The sequence below is a fragment of the Nansenia antarctica genome (genome assembly GCF_963989245.1).
Source record: "Nansenia antarctica genome assembly, chromosome: 13".
NCBI classification, from domain to species: Eukaryota; Metazoa; Chordata; class Actinopteri; order Argentiniformes; family Microstomatidae; genus Nansenia; species Nansenia antarctica.
The window spans coordinates 15,327,035-15,344,072 of NC_137683.1; the positions used below are offsets into that span (position 1 = coordinate 15,327,035).

General features: G+C 41.9%; 1 protein-coding gene across 1 annotated transcript in view; it reads right to left on the reverse strand.

Annotated features, from left to right (window-relative positions):
* Positions 1–5,184: 5,184 nt before the first annotated feature.
* LOC308169571 (cadherin-18) overlaps positions 5,185–17,038 on the reverse strand; it is a gene marked incomplete at both ends in the record, with an annotated part of 64,724 nt that continues 52,870 nt past the window's right edge. Inside the window, 3 exons of the mRNA XM_080544252.1 lie at positions 5,185–5,687; positions 7,885–8,136; positions 14,631–14,748. Coding sequence (XP_080400378.1) covers positions 5,185–5,687; positions 7,885–8,136; positions 14,631–14,748 — 873 coding nt within the window. The remainder of the gene's footprint in view (positions 5,688–7,884; positions 8,137–14,630; positions 14,749–17,038) is intronic.

The window sequence follows — 17,038 nt, forward strand, 5'->3', positions numbered from 1 at the left end:
AGCTGACACTCTTATCCAAAGCGACTTACATTGCAGTGAGTGCATACTACATTCAGTATGGTCCCAGTGGGATCGTGTTAGATAAACAATGCTGCCATTGTTGACACATTATTATATCACTGTATTTGGACTAACATCCTTGCAGTGATGGTAACATATAGTTCTGCATTATATCAGAAACGTATGGACAACTTTTATTAGATAATGGTTCTATAGTTATCTTTGTTCAAGGAACAACATATCAATTTGAGCATAAAACCACTTTTAACATCTGCTCCTTTTCCATATTATCTTACTTCTGCACACAAATGCAAAGGCAGGACTTGGCATCCCCACAACAACCTTATACCATATTGGAATTAATTAAACACAGGTTTGTTTCTCAATTCATGACGTTAGAATTATAAGGTTCTATCTCCATTTTTGTCAAAATTTAGTTTTTTTACATAATCTGATCCATTGGGTGTTTATTAATTCCTGTGTGGTGTTATTTTTAAAATGTTGAAATGTTTTAGTTAGTAATTAATCAAATACAAAGGTTCCATCTCACAAAACATAATGGAATGTAAAACCGTTGACGCTCAATATCTCTGAACTGCCCTAAACGGAGATAGAACCTTATAATTCTAAGCTCACGAATTGCTACCTGTGAAGTACTGTGTACGCCTAATTAACCAACACGTGACTAATTGCGAGGAGATTAGATTTGCCAGTCATGTATGAAACACCCCCTTGTTAAAGTGTTTTTGACACTAGATTAATCCTCCAGTGTGTTAGGTTTGAGTGTGAGGTGCACACACACACACACACACACACACACACACACACACACACACATACACACACACACACACACACACTGTAATGGCAGGAGGAAATGTTGATGACATGTTATTACCAGAGCTTTGAGACACTGAAACACACCATTTAGATCAGATTTATTACCTCCTGTTTACTGTAAATGGGATTTTTAATTGGACACGTTGACATTTGTTAATTATGCAACTACTCGATCAATTAGAGGTGGCAGGAGATGTGTTTTCAGGGGCAGGACTAGAATGACCCAATCATTATATAGAGCACAGAGAAGAAATTTGATGAGTCAGCCAACCAGTTTAAAGCTTGTCAAAATGCAAAACAAATTAAATTCTGTGCATACAAATATTAATGTACCATGGCAACACACACGGCCACACACACGGCCACACACACACACACACACGCACACACACACACACACACACACACACACACACACACACACACACACACACACACACACACATACACACATACACACACACACACACACACACACACACACACACACACACAATGTTTCCCTATCCATCTCTCAATGTTTTAACACAAATGTGGCACGGCAAGACAGTCTCTCCTCACTCTCTTTTTTATATATATGATCCTGGGGGGAAGAGAGAGAAAGTGGGGAAGAAAGGGAATCAGAGGGAGAGGGAGAGCAGGACAGAGAGAGGAAGCGTGATAGGGAGAGGGAAAGAGAAAGAGAGAAAGGGGGTCTCTGAACTTTTCATCACTCTCTCATTCCCTGCATCCAGGCAGCATTTCAGGAGCAGCCATGGCACAGGCCCCAGGAATGCGTGACAGACCTTAGGACAAGCCTCCAGGGATTCTCAATATTAAACTGCATGTATAAAATACCATGGAACTGATGACATTTGTCCTAGTTCTGGGGTCAGCTTTGATAGTAGTGTCTTTTCAATATGTTATGCCTCCCCGGTGGCTTAAAAAGTACTAGTACTAAGTACTAAGTATAGAGATAATGCAATATTTCACCCATCAATAAAGAATAGTTTCTGAGAGTTAACCAGAATAGAACGTATAGGGTTTAGGGGTGGAACGGTTCACAAATATTTCGGTTCAGTATGTACCTCGGTTTTTAAGTCACACTTCGGTACATTTTTGGTATAGCAGGGTAAAAATTATCACCAAACATTTTTGGGGAATTATTATTACCGTATTGACCCGAATATAAGAATGGAAAATTACTTTTTTGAAGATGAAATCTTTTTTTGAAGAAAATAATTTAATTTGTATTCACATTGAATAAAACAATGATTCAGAGCTGCCAAGTCTCACGCAATCGCCGTGAGACTCACGCATTTCAACCAGTTCTCACGCTCTCACGCCGCATCTCTATTTCTCACGGCGAAAAAAAGAAAAAAAATATATTTTTGAAATTCCTTGAAAGAAAGCTACCGGACATGAGTTTCGTGGCATCTTTCTGCACGCGCGTTAACTTGAGTCTGCAATCGAAGCGGCAGGCGAGCGCTGATGGAAGAACCTGTGTTCACGCGAGCTGCAAGAACGTAGCAAGCAGTGTTGCCAGATTGAGCTACTTTTGGTCACACTGGACGGGTGGATTCGGCAGCTTTTAGACCGGTTGGGCTGGACATTGTCAATTCCATCTGGCAACCGTGGTAGCAAAATATGTGCATACATTACAACATCGTATCTGGTAGCCTACTGGACTGGGTTGCACCAATTTGGCGTAAGTCATTACTAAATGCAGGCATTTAGTAGTTACTAAACCCCTAGTTGTTACTAGCTAGTTTCAAACTAGTTGTTTACTAATTTCAGTTGCACCACGCCAATCTTTTGCCAATTAGCTAGTAAATACTCCGTTTTGGTAACTGTTTTTTGTTTCTCTACTGTAACATAACCAGGTACATGGTACATTAATAATAATAATTACAATTTACAATACAAATACAACAATTGGGGGTCCCTCAAAAAAAACTGGGGAGCGCTGCGCACGCACAAGATCAACCACCAGGCCCTCATTCTGACCCAGGAAAAACCCTGGTATGTACTGTATAACATGATAGCCATCTATGAGCAATGCACTGTATGTATATAAGATGATGACCAAGGGTCTTTCTGCTTCTGACCAAGGGGCTGAGTCCTGTTGATGGGGCCCAATTTTCTTTTAGAGTCTGTAGGCTGTTTATTAAGATTTCATATTTTGTCTTGTTTTATAAAATGTTCATTATTTTCATTTGTTGTGCTGGTTTATTATGAACAACATGTAAAATTGCAGGAAACTATCACAAATAATTGGGTGTGAGAGAGGGGCCGCCGCTGCCACAGTTTTGGGTCGCTCCACCGCCAAATCTCACTCCAAAATTTTGGTGAAACTTGGCAGCCCTGAACAATGTATGTTATTTTTATAATCTTGGGGTATGGGCATACATTTTACATACGTTTTTCAGTCACGTATTCACACACCCTCCTGTCAATTTCCTGGAAGAGGCCGCCTTGCGGCCAGCGAAACACTTTTCTCTGACTGTTAGCATTCTTAAGCTAATCTTTTTGGGCTCGCCATCTTCTAACATTACACTCTGTAATATCATATTTCTTGACTGCTCGACAGATGTTTGATGCCTCTGCTTCATTGATCACCATGGTCTTAAAATTGGCATCGTAACTCCTTGTTGTTTGTTAACTTGACCAACTTTAGAGCCACTTTGTCCGAGCTGGTCCGAGTGTCTCTCCATCTCTCCAGGCACCTGTCACTGGGGTGTGTGTGAGAGGGAGAGGGAGAAACACAGTGGCTCGCGTGGGGATCAGTCCTTTGGCGCCATACGTTATTGTGAATGAATATTGACGTGTAAAACTCTAGGGCGTGAATATAAGACGTTGCAACTTTTTCAGACGTATTTCCGGGATAAAAAACCTGTCTTATATTCGGGTCAATACGGTATTAAACAGTGGTTTAACAAAAAGTAGGCCTTTCTTTCTTAAATAAAATAAAGTCTGTCAGTACTGTTGCAACCAGCTGCAACCTACTAGTAAAAAAGTACAATTTACAGAAAAGTAAATCAAATGAATATTCTCAATAAAGAATATAATAAAATAACCATCCATTAAGGTGCAGCATTTAGAAAATTCACTGAACTTGAGCTGTACTGTACTTGTATTCACATATGCATTTATTTAGGACTTGCCAGCTTGTACGGACATTCATTGTATTTTCTATGCAATAAATGTGCAGCTGTTGTGCTATGGTGTAAGAAAGACACCACTTCTGACTGCCTAGCAGCCTGGACACCTGGTGGGTTCCTGGTTCTTTTTGTGCTGCTAAATTAATTGTGTGTGCAAAGCATCCAATTTGGGGGCCCAGTCCAGCTTCACTGATTACATTGACAATATTTCTAGCATTATCTATTGTGACTGGAACTGTGCTTCCTGGCCTCTCCAATTTCCATTCTGACACTACCTCCTTCAGTACCTCTGCCAGATGTGTGCTTGTGTGCTGTTCATAAATGGGGCGAATTTGCAGGACGTGGCTTTGCATGTTCCAGTGGCAGTCGGGTGTGATGTGGTGCACAGTTACTGTTAAATAACTCTGGGTGGCCCTAGATGTCCACCCATCGGTCGTTAGAGCGTAAGCAGATGCCTTGGATAGGTCGTGGACAACCGTAGTTTGTACTTTCTTATAAAGTACACAGGTGAACCGAACCGAACGGCCCATACCGAAGATTTTCGGTATGAATAGGTGAACCATTACACCCCTAATAGGGTTAGAATGACAGTTGTCAATCAGATGGAGAAGGCTGCCAGAAATGGCAATTTCATAAGAGATGTTAATTATGTAAAACAAAGGTGTGAAAGGTGTGATTGGATTACACTTCTCTGTAAAGTTATTTTAAAATGTTAGTTTGCCTTCACTCACAGCAGATGTGTGTACTGTATTATCAATCAATTATACTCCTTTCAAGTTAGAGTGTATGCCGAATAAACTGCATTGTGCATCTAATCATTAAAACTTTGAACAATTAAAACAATTCTCGACTGAATACCTCTATTGTGAGAACCATAAATATGCATCTTCTCACAGAAAAACAAGTTAACACTTTGTATCACATACATCCACTCATATGGAATTCAGGACTTTATTGAGCAATAAAAAATATACACCAAGGAAAATATTTTCCGTTAGCCTTATTTTCCATCCCAAAATCGGTTTGAATTCTTCCGAATGTCGGCCTACGACCCATGGTCCAAAATGAAAAAAAGAAAAAAATTCAAAAAAGGCCAGTCAATTCAACAGTAGAAGTAGAACAGCTGAAACAGTTCAAAAGCATGTTCTGTTAATTGTTAAAATGAGGAGAGGAGAATAGGTTTTGGTTTTAACAGTGAGACAGGCTAGGTCGCCACATCCGACTCTGCCTCTCCGTAGAGTTCTGCCAGTTTCTGAAACTCCGGCCCCCAGTCGTCCAGGTAGTTATAATCCTGCTCTGAGTGTGTTCCCGGGGAGTCCAGAGAGCTGATGGAGCCTGCCGGCGAGCACTGCCCCTCGTAAGCGTACGTCTGCAGGGAGTCGTAGGGCGGAACGCTGGTGTCCATGTCGGCCTCCACCAGTCTCTGTTTGATAAACTCCTGCACGTCCACTTGGTCCAGCTCCAGGGTAGGGCTGTGGTATCCGCGAGGCGGCCCGCGTTGCCTTACCTCGGGCCGCACGTCCCGCCGGAACTTCAGCTCCTCAGCGGCGGCGGGGTTCCGCAGGGCGATGATGTCGAATGCCTCTGTGTCTTCCTCGCCACCTCCCTCGTCGTCATACGTGACCACGTTCTCGCGGATATCCTCCTCTGAGATGATGAGCGGCTCTTTTTTGCTCCTCCGCAGGGTGATGAACAGAACGACGATTGCTGCACGAGACAGAGGAGTGTATTAGACAACACTAGTGAAATAAACATCAACAAAACCACTGTTGAAGAACACCATGTCATTACAGCAGTTGAACGGTACAATATTCAGCCTGATTGTATGCTAATGCTATTCTCTGCATAATGCTACGTTGTTTGTTAATTCATTGCTCATAATGAATTAACATGTTGTGGTTCATAAACAGCTTAACCAAATGGGAGCCTAGCACTTTTTATGTGAATATTTATCTGGTTTTCCATTAGGAGACAAAAGCTACCCAAGCGTTGAAGAGTTGTAAATCAGTAATACACATTAGCTATCATTAGCATTAGCTGAGATGATTCTCTGAATGGAACCTGGTAGGGTGATAAGAGTCTCCTCATTAGCCTTACTAGAGCAGATTTAACATCCCATCCAGTCAAAATACACTATTGTGTGGGAGTGAGAGAAAGGTACACTGTAACAGCAAAACAATCCAAACCTTTTCATGCTTGTATGCTTCAATAGAAATTATAATTTTCCCCACATCATTTGACATACATTTGCTCTATCGTGCTCGTAAAAAAAAGTTGGATTTGCTGAAATGGAACCTACATGAACTTGCTTCTGCAGTTAATGAGTGTTATCCCTCTGAGTGATTTAATGATGACGGTGTGATGTTAACACAATCATCCATTTAATGACATGTCATGCAAGTGCATATTCAGCTAATAATCGCAACAAATTTGATAATCATGCTACATGAAAAGAGAAGACCAAGAGAAGATCTTCCATCTTGGTGAATCATTAATGCTTATGACCTTTACTTCGTCATATAATTATGTTGAGCAGTTATGGCACAAAGTTAGTGTTGAAACACCGAGAGTGAATCCTTGTACAGTACACAATTGCTTTTACTGTAACTTGCTAATAAATATTCAACAGGGAACACCGTTTAACAAGTGCCTGTCTATCTTTAGAAATACAGCAGCCTGCCAGTGCGTTACGCACCACTTCACACGATGAGACGTATTTTAACACATGCAAAAGGTGAGAGCTTTCTCATCTCTGATGAAGGCCCAGAGTGGTTAAGAGGTGGCGGGTGTATCTTTAGCATCTGGAAATAGTCAGAGAGACACAGAGAGATGGAGAGAGAATGAAAGGGAGCGAGAGCGAGACAGGGGATGTACACATCAGGGATCAGGGATCTCTAGCTTAATGACACTTTCAACCATCTTACCATCTATTGCATCAATACACTGATCTTTGTCTCACATTCACCTCGTCTCAATCTTCCACACCAGCTCCAGTATCTCCCTAAACCCTCTATTCAGGTGTCCAGCAATGCCTCTCTCTCTCTCTGTCTCCCTCTTTGTCACTCGGTGTCTCCTGCTGACGATTGGTCATGCATGTGCTGTCTCTCACTCATGCGTTCACTCCAAACAGTGACGATGGCCTTTTGTTCCACCGGAGCCACAGACTCTGCCATAGCGTGGTATGACTGCTGATATGAATATGCACCACCCTTCACGCACCATTGTCCACACACAATCAAGGGGAGGGGGGCAGGGAGTAGGTGATGGTGGATTGTGTTCATTATACACACTCTCTTCCCCTGTCCTACCGCTGTTCTGTTTGCACTAGAGGGTATTTGTTTGTATTTGGCAGAGGCATTTCCATCTCTCCCTTTGGCTGACTTTTCTATGGCAGGTTTGATGAATACTCTTTGATCTCAGACTATAAACCATTTAGCACTATAGAGTCAATTAATTTTCTCAAGTAGTCTGCGGAATCTTATTACGCTGTAAACAGGGAGAACAGAAAACAACGTGTGGAGGAAGATGATTAGTCAAACCTAGCCCAGACCCTGTCTACCTCCATGCACCCCTCTCCAAATCTCCTTGTCCCTTTCTTTGTATAATGTGCGTCTTTCTATTGTCTTTTTCCTTTCCCGGTGTCTTCAACCATCTACTACCCACTCTCCACCTTTCCACTGTCCTAAGCCCCTAAACACCTCCTCATTTTTCTGTCACTCTCCAGCTCTCCCCATCCTCATTTTGCATTCCATCTCCATCCTCACCCCTACATTGATCCCTCCCCCCTTGCCCTGACATTCCCCCCTCTCTTCTTCTCCTTTGCCCTTGCCTTGTCATCTCTCTTCCATGGCCCACTAAGCATGCCCACCAGGCAGCCCCCCCTTCCCCCCCCCCCCCGGCCTACCGAGTAGGATGACGATGCACAGCAGGATGGCGATGAGAGCCCCCGTGCTGAGGCCCGCTGAGGAGAGGAACGCCTCGCTCTGGCATGCGCGGACCCTCCCGTTGCGCTGGCACGGGCACACCCGCAGGGTCAATGTGCTTGTGCTGCTCAGCGATGGCTCCCCTCCGTCCCACACCACGATGGGGAGCTCATACAGCTCCTGGGCCAGCTGGTTGAAACGCCTCCGCCGGGCAATGATGCTGGCCGTGTTGTCTGCAATGAGAGAATGCAACTCGTTAAGGGAAATTAGCCATAATATTGGAGCAGAAGAGGAGTGCTCTCGTTCTGGTACTACTCTCATCTCCCACTCTATTCAGTCCATAGTGTTCATTCTAGCCCATTTCAGCAGATGGATTTTTAATGGAGAAATTGAGTAAAAGAAAAATATCTGCACACCTGACATTGTCACTGCAGGAGCAGTATTGGACATGATACTGTAAGTGTTTCGCCCTCGGAGCGAGTGTCTTGACCGAAATGCCAGAGGTTGTAGGATTCAGTGGTTTTTTGCAAGTGTGCAGTCGACAGTTTTTCTTTACAATGGAGAAAAAACTGAAATACTCCACCAATAAACACACAACCCTACCATCCAGGCAACGATCTCTCTCAAGTTCATAAACGTCTCTCTCTCTGCCTCTGTCCTTTATTGTTTCTCCGTACGCTTCGTCTTCATTCCATTTCCAGGGCGTATGGTATATACACATACTGTAGCTGCAAATGAACACTTCACCTTGAACCTCCACAGGGCCACGCTGCTAATGAAGTTAAGGTTAACAGAGACAGGTGAGAAAGAGAAGTGAACAAAAAAAAGAGGAAACAATCGCTGTAATCCAGTGGTTGTTAGTCAGAGGCACTGATGTCTGTTCTCTCTTCACGTGGAACTCTCCTCTCACCCCCAACACACCGACCGAGTCATCTACCATCAGCGTCAAAGGAGCTCTGACATACAGAAAACGATCAGACCGTTGAATGATAGAACACAGGCTCCTAATTGGCATGACCACGCCAGTGCACGGGACATCTAAACTAATTACGTTACTGTAAAACAGAAATAAATAAGAATATACGTGAACATCAACTTTCAGTCAACAGCATCGGTGGAATTGTGGTTACTGCTATATGCCTAAAGACCATATACTATACTTTCTATTAGACATGGAAGTCTAAACATACTGTATTCCCTATTATGACATGGTATTGGCACATCTCTGTGGCATATTTTTACACAAGCCGCACAGGTAATATTATCCAGTATGCAGGCTTGGCTGAGAGAGTGTCTCTGAGTGTGAAAACACATCCTCCATACTGCATCAAACTGCTGCTCTGAAACCTCACCTCCCACTCCAATATCTGCTCCATCTATGAATAATTAGAATGATCGACAGTTGGAATGACAACACGTACTTCAAGCTTTATTAACTCAGACTCACAGTATCACGTTATCGCTGAGAAGGGAGGGGGTAGAAAGAGAGCGGAGGGAGGGAGGGAGGGGGTGGGTGAGTTATATCTAAAGCCCAAAACCAAAAAGAAGGGGAGGGGGGGGGGGTGGGGGGAGATCCGTAGCTACTCAGACTCACGATATCACATTAACGCTAAGACGGTAGGGGGTAGAAAGAGAGTGAGAGATGCAGAGAGGGGGGGGGGAGAGAGAGAGAGAGAGAGGGGAGGGGGGGGTTCAATTACAACATAGTTTATATCATATCATCCACTGCACTGCTCTGGGGTGGGTAGATGGGGACATCACGCTCGTTAACCAGCTCTCAAAGCTCGTCTGTGACAGCATTATAATAAAGACTAAGATGAAGACAGATAAACAGCATTGTGTCAGCACATACAATACCCTAAACAACATCTCCTAATGAGGAGACACTCTGGAACATGGGAGAGATACTGTGTGTGTGAAATTTAGAGCCAACCCACAAATAACAGTAATGTTTTTGGTTTTCCCGAATGTTTCAACGATTCAGTAATACTGAGGTTTTCAATTACTATCATATAGAGAGCCCTTGACCCTTGATGTAGGCTGATGTAGGCAGTGGAAACTGTTTTTCATGTGCCAAGTTTCCCATTATGTAACCGGCTCTGTGTTAGAGTGTGTGTGTGTGTGTGTGAGTGTGAGTGTGAGTGTGTGACTGTGTGTGTGTGTGTGTGAGTGTGAGTGTGTGTGTGTGTGTGTGTGTGTGTGTGTGTGTGTGTGTGTGTGTGTGTGTGAGTGTGAGTGTGTGTTTGTGTGTGTGTGTGTGTGTGAGTGTAACTGTGTGTGTGTGTGTTAGTGTGTGTGTGTGTGTGTGTGTGTGTGTGTGTGACTGTGTGTGTGTGTGTTAGTGTGTGTGTGTGTGTGTGTGTGTGTGACTGTGTGTGTGTGTGACTGTGTGTGTGTGTGTGTGTGTGTGTGTGACTGTGTGTGTGTGTGTGTGTATGTGCGCGCGCGCGTGCGGTTGAGAGACTTTTGGGGATTCCAACAGCACTGGCTTCGTTAAGCACAAGTACTGAATGAACCACTCACTGGCAAATGGCTTCATTTCTATCCAGCCAGATTATTTGGGAGTATTTCAGATTATCTAGAATATTACCACTCAGGGAGACAGTACTTGCACAACTAATGTTCCTTTTCATCTGTGTAAAGTAATGCAATTTAAAGAGCCATTGCAGATGTTTAAAACTATTGGCAGTGGTGGGCCAAAACGATAGAAGCATGCAAAGCGCAACCCAGTTGTACTTTAATAGTGAATGAAAGAGGCTGCTCTACAGTAAACTACAGTAGTAGTATAGTATTGCCACCATTATCTTGCACAGAAGGTTTTTGTTGTACATTATGCCAAACTCACTGACTTAAATCCTTTAACAAGGTTTCAAATGTTAGAAATATTGCACAATCGGCAAGTGAAGCATGAATGAAATGTAGTACAAGCTCATTAAAACAGCACTGCTATCAACCAAGCTGATTAGTTAGAATAATAAAAGGTCCTCTGTATGCAAAGTGGAGAAAGATGCCTTAAAAAAATCAATTGATCTATTAAAGGTATTGGTTGTTTAGATATCATAGCCTCCAATTAAGTGATTTAAAAAAAACAAATGTCATCAGAATGCTTTTGCACAAAATTGTATCAAAGGATAGTGTAATGTAATACATAAAGTAATTGTAGAGAAGGCATAGGCAAGACACAGTATCCTTTTTAATCATGTGTAAACAATGATGAAATAAACCATTACACCATAAACCATTACAACGTCTGAATACTTGACCTGAATGTTACGCATTTGAAGTCTATTTTAAATTGTGTCTTCTACTTAAAGATGCACAAGCAAGCTTTTTACAATTTTTTTTTTAAAAAGTGGCACTTTACTAGTGAGCTAGTGAACCTGTAGACCCGAACATGGTGTACTCCATCAGCCTCAAACACACCAGACATGCCACATGCACACAAGGTGTGCACGCTTCATATTTAGAATATTACAACCTCATTAGTCATCTCTGCATGTTTGTGTTGTGCATGAGCTGCATGCTCATGGAATGTACTGAAAGCTCAATTCGCATTAAGTGTCACTGCTCTCCCCTTAACAAAATTGAAATAGAATATGTTTGACTCAAGTGGAATAAAGGTTATGGAAACATGCAAATATGTTCAAGAGCGAATAGCAGTTATTTTGGATATCTGCATATTTTGTGGCTGAAAATTATATTTGATGTTATTAAACTACCTTAAGTACCCTGGGGTGGCTCTAAACTGTCTCTGCTCACTGCTCGCTTGCTCAGAGAAAATCTTTGAAACTAAAACATTAAACTAGCATTATAGTAGATCTAATAGATTAAAAGCAGCCATTCTATCGATATATGGAATTTATTTTAGCTGCAATTGTGAAAAAGATTCACATAGGCGGTTCTACCTTCGAATCACATCTATGATGTGTAGCCCAGGAAATTGCTTTAGGAAAAGTTCTACTTATCTGGCAAGAGAGTGATCCTTATGATGCATTATAGATATACCGGACCATAGCTCAATTTCAAGCTCAAAATGGAAGGTTACAAATGTTTTCCTCCATGTCAAGCCTCTGTATAGCATCTTTAATAACACCTCTGAAAAGATCCATTCTCTAACATACACACAACAACTTGAAAGTGTGTATCTTACTGTATAGATGAAATAGCAAGGCACTTAGATTATATTTCTGATATATATATATTAAAATAAATTAGTACAATTAGAAGCAGACAAAACATATCCACGGCTGCTGTAACAATCACCGGATATATCACTTTTTAATGCTGTAGCTTGAAATAGCCATTACTACTCATTGCATGCAATATTTTCAGAGAGCAGCAGCAATGGAATCAAAACATTCATAATAGCTTTTAGAGATTCAGATGTGGTTGCAAGCAGCCCGAGAAATGGGCCTGTGAAGCAGCCACAATGCTTTAATGGGAGTTTTAAAAACTCACAAATGTTAGCTGACAGCTGAAACATGAGAGAGCCCAACTAACATCCTTAACAAAAATGCCATTCATTGCCTCAGCCTGAAGCTCAACTCTTTTTGTCGGTGAAAAGTCTGTGCAGCAGCAGCAGCAATTCATAGACATGTAGTTCAATGAGGACGTATTTGGAACATAACTAATAAATAATTAATAAATAATAACTAATAAATAATTTAGGAGGGGAGCCAACCCACCTAAATTTCGTTGTTTGGTACCTGTACTATAGCAATGACAATAAAGACCATTCATTCATTACTCTATTTTTCCATAACTTGAGGAGGTAGAGAGGCCATAAGAAGGGGGGGGGGGGCGGTGGATTTTCATCCGTTTCACAAAAACAAGGAAGCATTCTACACACTGGAATACATTGTCTACCGCCTGTCTGTGTAGTGAAACAGGGATGAAAGAGGGTATAATTGGGGAGAGCTTCCCTCTTTCAAACACAGGAGTCGACACAGCACTTGCAGGGTTCTATGCATCACTCTCAGCTACTGTGAGTACTGAAAATAGCCTGCGTAATACACAATGACAGGAGACCCTTAAAAGCAACGCATTTCCATTAAAATACAACAACTTGCTCTGTCAACGGACAAGAAGTGTGGACTTACGTGACCAGCATGAGGAAAAGACTGGAACCCTCCTTTAGGTGCCTGAATACTGACTAATTTGCCAGAGTGTCACACTAGTGAATCCCACTCTCTCTGGTAATACCCAGCTGAAATGTCCCATAATTGCTACCACTCCCTCAGGCTGAGGAGGGGTTTGTTAGCTTTGTGTAAGCATTTAGTCTGCACCAAAACACTCAACATAGTTCAATGGTGGATTCCTTTGAGAAACTGACAGGATATGATGATATTTGATATTACTACAGTATGTACTTTTACCATTCAAAGTAAAATTACATCATAACAACTGAGGATACAGACAGTATATCTCAGTATATAATAATCAGTGTGGCAAGCTGCTTATTGATGTAGAACCTAGCCTATCAATCTCTCCCTGCCCTGGCTAGCTGTGGTGCAGAATGCTTAACCCCTTTTTTAAAGGGTGCACACAGGCATTCTGCTTTAGCACAGGGAACCTGTTAATTAGACACATGCCGTTAGCAAGCGGCATTGGGACCGATGCCATTTCTAACACATCCAGCCAGCCAATACACCAGGTTACAACAACACTAAAGCACATTCAAGCTCTATGCTCTTAGAACTCGCTCCAAGGTGAGGCACCACCATTCCGTGATGCGTAAAATCCAAGCATACAGTAATACCATGGAGCATTGAGTAGCTACTGTAGGGTCAGATGAGGTAACATTCTGTGTGGATTGGATACAGACATACAGAAGTCACAGATTGCATGACAAGTATCACAATGTCAAAGTGGACAGACAATTCAAGGACAGTGAGACAAACTGTTTGCTATATTGTGGATTGTTTTGGCTGTTGGAGGTGGACACATTCGGAAGGCTGTTATTTGCGTCAACCACCAACCCGAAAACCACCAGCACTTGGCTTGTTGAACTAACCACATTCCAGAAAGGTCGGCTGCTGAGAGGAGGTGAGGAGGGTATGTGAGTGCCACTTGGGGTACATATGGTAAAAACTTGACTCTCCCCTGGTATAAACGGATAGTGGGGTAGCCAAGGTTAGCGGAGCGGAGCTGGAGGACTACGGGCTCAACAGACTTATCTCCTATTATCACATTGATTTTCTCTTCTTACTCTCCGGCTCAGGCAATACTCCAGAGTTGTGTGAACTCTTCTCCCTGGGCTGCCATGGGGCCTGCTGGCTGAGAGCTTTAAAAGCCCTGTGATTGCAGACTGAGACCAACCTGGGGGGCTAGGTATCCACCTGAGACTTGGGCCAGTTGCCATGGTAACCCCTGCCATTGGCCTTTGCCGGTACACAATAAGGCAAGCAAGCAGAGACTGAGAGAGCAGGTAATGCATTAGACAACACATGGCCAACCATGCCAGCCCTCCTCCATGCCTGTATGTTTTCAGAAAAAAGACATAAGACCCCAGTCAGTCCCCTGTCAATTTCGGTCCTGAGGTATGTCAACAATACCTCTGTGTGATTGCACAGTCTAATTATAATTACGGCTCTAAGGTATCTGAATATCATCACAAGGTATTGATGTTTGAATATGAAAGCTAGGGTGGGGATGTGCCTAAAGGGCAGAGCAGGGGGGAAAAAAACTCATAAGAAGTGCACACAAACATAATGAATGCAATAAATACCTTCATTGTCCTTGAGGGTGAAGTTGGGATTAACTGGGATCCCGCTCGGCAAAGAGAAGGAGAATCGCTGGCCGTTTGCAAAATCATCCTTATCTAGCGCAGAGATGGTCTGGATCACCTATTGTTTAGCAGAAGACACACAAAGAGGTGCAGTAGGACACATTAATAGGCTGTCAACCTCCGTATCTTAGACTCTCAATAAGAACTGTGAAACCAAAACGTTGTACAGCATGTGAATTTGTGAAATGTGAGTATTTTTCAGAAAATACTTTCATGAGAGATAAGTTATTGATATATAAATAGGGATGCACCGAAATGAAAATTCTTGGCCGAAGCCGAAATCCAAATACCGAGTACCGATTTTCAACAACTGAAATGTACAGTATTTACATTTTTCTAAATAAAAGTCTGAACATTAAATTGGATGCTGGCTTGTTACCCCTTTCACCAGCAGCTGTCACATGTTTTCTGTAATTATATGACTCAATGCTCATCTTATTCACAGAACAGCATGGGTTGCTTGCACTGTTTGATCACGTCATCAACAAAACGTCTTGTATTCGGTAAACATTCAGTCTTTTCACACATTCGTCCGAACACCAAATTTTGCTATGTTCGGCAGTATAATTTCGCTGGGCGAACTTTCGGTGCATCTCTATATAAACATAACTAACAATGGAGTATTAAATTAGCAATGATGGGAAGCACAGTTCAATGACAAATTGCTGAATAATCCAGTTTAGTTTTCATTCTAATCCCATGCCTAGACATACCACATCCATCTGATATGCGTCATCATCTCTTAATTACAGTTTTTTCTCTATCGCTTTAACACTAACATCTGAACCTCAAACACAATGGCCAAAAACTGAAACTAGTGTATTTTATCTCACACCAATTCATCACAACGACAAACACATTTCTTGCTTATTACTAATTTTGCAGCTCTAAACCACACATTTAACAAAACACTCTTAAAATCTCTTGTGACACTACCATTTAGAATGCTAAACTCAAACCACCAATCACACAATCACACTCCTCATTATGGGAAAACACCTGTTGCCTTTCAATTAGCAATCATAGCTTTAGCAATAAAAAATCAAAGTGAAATATATCAGAAGTATATCAGGGCTGAATTCGTCATGCCAGGCGATACTTTCCCCTCTGCTTGGCCAGGGAGAACATTGTCTGTGATGTCGAGGAGCTGTTGTGGCCCTTGTGTAGAGTATATGCAGAAGGCTTATCTTCTTTTTTCTATTGTTTGTTCTGCATGAAGAACACTTTACAAATCCAACTGTCATTGCTGAGATGTGTACAGTATTTCAGAATAAAAAAAACGTTCTATTCTTGTATTTGGGGGTTTTATATTTGAGTATCAAAACATAACAGTTTATATAACAGGCTACTGTATGTATGTATTGTAACACTGAAAATGCAAAAGGCTTACTGGTAATCTTATCATAGTACTGTTTTCTGCTGATCATAGTGTTTTCCATTGTGCACATCAGGGTTCAATTGGTTCTTACAAGTGTCTATTCATTTGATGGTGCGTGTGTTGACAGAATTTCATTTTGAGAAGACATAACATTATTTTGAATGCAGTGTTTGCTTTTGTAAGCGATCTGTGGAGTTTAGGGTTTTGTGTGTGAGTTTTTGGATTTAGAAAAGGATTTAGAGAAAAGTAGCTATGCTTTGAGAAAACATGTCAAAGCGATGTGAAAAGTGAAAAACTGTAAGCCAGTCTCATTGAAATAATTATTCTACAAAGCCATCTGGATATTTCTCCACTAGTCATAGTTTGTGTGTGTGTGGCTACGTGTGTGTGTGTGAGTGTGTGTTGTGTGTGTGAAAAGGAAACATGTGAGCATGCCCGTCTGTAGCCAGCAGGAGTTGGCATCATAGGCAAGACTGGGGTTCTGTCATTGCGACCCCTGTGCTGTTTTTGTCAGCTTGTTACCCTTAATTGGTAAGAGGCTCAATAAGAAAGAAGGGAGAGCCACCTTGGGAGAGGGGTGACCCACTATATCTTGCCAATGCCTGCTGTTCTGATTGCATGAGAGATAATGGCTTTGACTACCAATCTATTACCTCTACTGCCCACAGTAAGTCTGTACCCTAACTCACACAGGGTTGGCCAACAGATGTTACACTAAATGTCTTCTGCTACTCAGCATGTAACATCTACGTCTATTTTGTATTGTCTTATTGAGATTATATCTTTTTTTGTGACTTGTGATTTGGCCGATGAGGTTAACATTGCATTTAGCAATTCCTTAGTTGAGATACACTTCCAATCAAACTGAGACCACTTTTTGAAAACAAACCTTCACAGCTCAAACATTGGTTGCCATGGTGGCACTATTATTAATATTCTTAAATAGGATTTAGCTAGTGCTAAAACCCCC